At 45.2% G+C, this 5,077-nt stretch overlaps 1 protein-coding gene across 1 annotated transcript; it reads right to left on the reverse strand.

Annotated features, from left to right (window-relative positions):
- Positions 1–1,611: 1,611 nt before the first annotated feature.
- LOC119287891 (putative transferase At4g12130, mitochondrial) lies at positions 1,612–5,026 on the reverse strand. The gene is made up of 5 exons (XM_037567512.1): positions 4,551–5,026; positions 3,344–3,597; positions 3,140–3,238; positions 2,278–2,436; positions 1,612–2,200 (listed from the first exon to the last, which is right to left on the reverse strand). Exons 1-5 carry the CDS (start codon positions 5,024–5,026, stop codon positions 1,956–1,958), a joined length of 1,233 nt encoding a protein of 410 aa, XP_037423409.1. The 3' UTR covers positions 1,612–1,955.
- Between the last annotated feature and the right edge of the window lie 51 nt (positions 5,027–5,077).

Genomic DNA, 5,077 nt, shown 5'->3' on the forward strand with positions numbered 1-5,077 from the left:
GTGAACAATGTGAGCACTAAGCAGTACTCACGACCAAGCAATCTAGAGGATTCAGCTCGGGCAGTTTTCCAAGTTGCCTACTATTTTTATTAGGTTACAAGAGGGCAAAGAAGTCGATACTCACTTCAGTCCCATTTGCGATTCACAGAGTGTAGCATCCTTAGAAACGAGTATTTATTTTCTCCCAATTGACTGAATGATAAGGGCCACGATTAATCTTGTCTAAAAGAAAATAAATACTCCCTCCGATCCAAATTAATTTTCGCAGTTTAGTACAACTATAGTACAAATAGTTGTACTAAAACTGCATCAAAGTTACACTATTCATTCAACATCTCTCATTTTATATGATGAATTTTTTAGGTGCCTTCAAATAGTGAGAATTATGGCTCCAAAACATAGTGGACAGCAAAACGTGCGCTCAAAACAGAACAGATGCGGCTGTAGTGTTGTTTCAGTGTATGTAACGTACAATTTCAGGTAACTAAGCAAGAGAAGATATTTTTCCCGCAAAAAAAAAACATGAGAAAACAAACTAACAACTTTGGACATGAGTTGATGACAAGATAAAATATCTGCAACATTAGAGCTTCCGTTCGAGAAACGTTCGAAAGAGAACATCTGGGAAGTGGCCAACCCCAAAACTGGGATACTTATTTGATTGTATACTTTGTACAGTGGCTTATTCTTGCTCTATCACTGATACAAGGGAGTAGAGGTAAAAACAAATTAGGTCCAGAAACTTTCTTACCATAGCAGCAGTGCTTACAATGTGAGCTTGAATTGACTTATCAGAACTTCTATCAGGAAATGGTAAGTGGTAACACATGTGCTCTCTATGACAATGTTGAATATAGCTCGCAAGCATCAATATCATGATTGTTGCACCATACATTTCTTACATTAACGTAATGGCGGTCCTAATAATTTAAGGGTGAGACAAGAGATAGAACATGCTCTTGCAACTTGTGCGGGCAAGGAGTAGAGCTCGGCCGTTGGTAGGTGAAACATGCTCACATATAGTTTGTGAAGAAGCCATCTGTGCGGGCAAGGAGTAGAGCTCGGTCTTCGCTTGGTTCATACCAATGATACCACAAACGTAATGTACACAAGTTCTATACATAGTTAGAACTGGAATTGCACTTGCAAATGCCACTAAAACCCACTAAGATCCTACGACTAGGAAGCATCAGGATTTGTGACTACACCTGTCTAGATTTCTACACACGAGGTAACAAGATCAGTGTGATTTCCGGCTGGAGGTGTATTGCTTCAGTGCTGATGGAAGCAGACGAAGCAACTTAGAAGATTCACAGAGTTTAATTCAATCTCTCACAATAGGCTGAATTATGTAACCATGATTACTATCTAGTACAGTTCATTATCTCCCATTGTAGAAGACATATCTTTTGAGCTGCGGCCAACTAGGAGCTTCAAACAAACTCGGACAGAAAAAGGCGCTCGAAACAAAACAGAGGCGACCACAGCACAAGAAGATATTTCTTTTTTCCGAAGACAAATTAACAACTATGAACAAGATTTACTGACGGGTTAAAATGTCTGCAAAATTAGATCATCCGCTTCAGAAACGTTCAAAAGAAAACAATTGGATACTGGCAAACCGTAAACAGGAGACTTATTTTTAGTGTATGCTTTGTACACAGTAGCTTATTCTTGATCTATCATTGACACAAGGAAGTATAGTAAGGAAGAAACTGGGTGCAGAAATTGATAGACAATAGACCAAGAAACTAGGTCCAGAAACTGAGAGACCACAGACAACAGTCAGGTAACCTACTAACCTTTGCTAAATTGTCTGAAACTCCACCCCTGCTCACAGCGCCTCTATGAAAGAATTGGCGCCCAGATCCTTCAGATTTGCCACTATGAACTACGAACAACTTCATTACTTCATTTCACGCCAAGTTTTGGTCAGGTTCTGGAACTTCAAAAGATCAAGCGACTGCGCTCTGCTGTCCTAAGACCTCTGTCCACTCAGCCGGCCACCAGTCTGGCTTAATCGCCTTGACCCTCACATCTTGGTTGTCGCTGATGGCAAGGGTTGCGTTTTGCTTCAATGCTGAATCCAGACGCAACAGGCCCATCCCACGGCTCCCGAGAGCGGTGCTTACTGTACCGACTTTCTTACCGGAAGCCTCATCCACGACATCTGATCCCGGAGCAACAGCCTGCTTGATTTCTGATAATACAGGTTGCAGAATCAATATCTGGTTGACGGAGACTTGATGATTGCATCGTTTAGCAAAGAGTAAATACCTTTGTCATTTTCATCTACAAACTTCAAGGGTATCAGGCGCTTCCTGATGACACCACGGTGGTGTGTGCGTGCGATCAGCTCCTGACCAATATAGCACCCCTTGTCAAATGAAATAGCATTCAGGCCTGCAAGATTGTACTCGAGTGGAATTGCTTCACCTGATACAAGAGAAGATAGTTTTAGCAAAAGAGGAAAGAACAAGCATTGTACTAATGTTTAACATGGAAATATAAGGAAACATAGTGTAACAGCCAAAAATGATAAAATTAGGAACGCAAGAAAGGGCAGGAGAAAATATGTTAGTTAAGCATTCCCTACCAACTTGCCCATGTGCTACAAGAGACGAGAGACTATGCTTCTAAGCAATGTCCCTAAAGGCACCCTACTGAACGATTCACTAGCACGAATCAACCAAAAATATTGGGCTCCCAGCACTACTATCTTAACTCTTTTAAGACAGAAATGAAACCGCCTATACGATTTACAGCACTGTAGGCTTATAAGCTCTTCCTTGTAGATAATATATGCCATTGTATAATATCCATCACTACCACTAACCAACCAGAATGACCTGACAAACCATGGGTACGCAATCTAATTTCTTAAAATTGCTTCAGTACATGCAGATGTTTTCATCAATAGTTCTACTATTGTTAACAGGATGTAGCACAGTTCTTCCTGTACCATTGAATTGCATTGCTGGGTACCAGCTTAAATGGCCAGACTCTTCAACATAACACTGAACAAATCATTCCAGAATCGACATTATGTCCTTAACCAGGGAACATCAAATAGCTATACAAATCTCAAAGTATGCCAATATTTCAGTGACTTAACAGATCAACTGGAAATTAATCCTACCTTTTGGTATCTCAGTTGAGCCTTCTGCAACCCCATTTTCTATACGCCAAAGCAAATAATGGCGTTCATCTGCTTCTTTATCAGCCTCAACAAGTGGTGCTGCGGGCAAAACCAAGATTTACTTGCATGTTCAAATGACCATTGGTAGATATTGAGCACCATATCAAATGTAATTTTAGAAAGCACCAAGAACAAATGACTTACGTATTGTATCAGCTGGAAATATTCCTCTGTAGCCAAGAATGTCAAGCCGAGGATCTTTGAGCCACTGCCAACCATGACCGTTCCCTTGTGCAGATGACTCAGCAGCATGGTCACTACCTTGTCCCCATCCAATGGATTGAGCTTCGGGTTCTTGAGTGGAAGGTCCAGCATGTGCCACATCGCTTCCAAATCTTTGCCAGCACAAAAACTCCTCACTTACATTATCTATCTCAACCTTGCTCCGCAGCCGATATCTACAAAATGGATTGCCAGGACGTAAGACATTTGAACTGGAGAAAGTTTACGCATGCGGAAAGCAATAACAAAACGATACAAAAATCATTAAAATTCCCATATACTCCTATTAGACTACTAGAGCTCAACACAACAACAACCTAGCAGCTACCTATAATTCATGCAAGGAAAGGTACTCCATAGTCCATACCATGATTCCTACTTGAGACTAGACATTCCCAGTAGGTCTACATTTCTACTTGACACTAAAGCATTCACAACAGTGGGCCAATGATGTTCTTCAGTTGCAATTTTCAGTCTTAGCACCTGGAATTTCCAAAACTCCTTTAAGAGTTAGGACTCCCTACTACTGCACTGAAGTGTCCAACGGAACTGAGAAAATAGCCATCTGCTCTTCAAGTCCTTAACTATCCAAGAAAACAGGCAAAAATCACTCAGCCCTGCCTTGACTACAGAAACTCCATTCCTCACAGTGATTGCCCCATCAGTTGATTAGCTCGTAAATTTCTTCCCAAATTAACCCTGTTTTCCCGGTCGCAGACCGATTACGATCGGTTGTTGAGAGCAAAACACGCTCCAACATCCCAATTGGGAGCCAACTGGTCCAAATTTAAGGCTATCAGCACTGAAAAATCAAGATTCATGACTCCCAGTTATGGCACTAAAATGTCCAACCGTAATGGGCACACAGTGGATCATCTGCAAATTGTAACCTGACACTGACTACCCAAGGAAACAGCTAATCAACCAGCAACTGATTTGATTACAGAAGCTCCATTTCCTAAAGCGGTTGGTTAACGGTTTCCCCCATGGATTGATTAGCTCGAACAGTAATGTTTATTTCCCGAAACTAATCTAATCTTACTTTTCCTGCAGTTCGACCGCAGACAGACCAATGACTGCAAGCCCCGTTACAGAATGGAATAAGTCAGCCAGCGGCGCGAATCCTCACCTCTTGAAGCAGGCGAGCAGCTCGTCGACCTCGGCGGCGTCAACATCGGCGAGCACCTCCCCTCCACCCTCCCCGTCCTCCCCGCCGGGCCGCTCCCCGGTCTGCGGGGCGGACCCAGTGCGGTCGAGCATCTGGGAGCGCGGGGCGGGGCGGTAGAGGAAGAGGTCGTAGAGGAACCGGCCCTGCGGCGTGAGCAGCGCGGCGTACCGCGGCGGCGGCGCCCGCGCGGGCGCGTTGGGCGTGGGCGCGTACCGCTGCGGCTGGGACGAGGCGGGGGCGCCGTGGGAGAGGAGGACGTCGTTGGTGAGGAGCGAGTTGAGGAAGCGCGCCGCCTCGGGGCCCCGGAACCGGACCACGGCGCGGGACGCCAGGCGGCTCGCCAGCACGCCCGGGTCCGCCGGCGGGCCCGTGCTGAGGGGCCGGCGGGACAGGGCGCCCGGGCCGCGGCGAGCGAGGCGGCGGGCGAGCGGCAGCATGGGGAGGGAGGAGATGGAGATGGAGACGGAGACGGGGGCTTGGCGGTCGGG

This window comes from Triticum dicoccoides, chromosome 4A (assembly GCF_002162155.2).
Source record: "Triticum dicoccoides isolate Atlit2015 ecotype Zavitan chromosome 4A, WEW_v2.0, whole genome shotgun sequence".
Taxonomy (NCBI): domain Eukaryota; kingdom Viridiplantae; phylum Streptophyta; class Magnoliopsida; order Poales; family Poaceae; genus Triticum; species Triticum dicoccoides.

What these genes read in the sequence shown, in the direction of transcription:
- LOC119287891 (XM_037567512.1), bottom strand. Translation starts at nt 5,026, where the DNA reads ATGCTGCCGCTCGCCCGCCGCCTCGCTCGCCGCGGCCCGGGCGCCCTG. An exon ending in CTGCTCGCCTGCTTCAAGAG is followed by an intron (nt 3,598 to 4,550) that starts GTGAGGATTCGC and finishes TCCATTTTGTAG; the next exon opens with ATATCGGCTGCGGAGCAAGG. An exon ending in TGTAGATGAAAATGACAAAG is followed by an intron (nt 2,201 to 2,277) that starts GTATTTACTCTT and finishes CTGTATTATCAG; the next exon opens with AAATCAAGCAGGCTGTTGCT.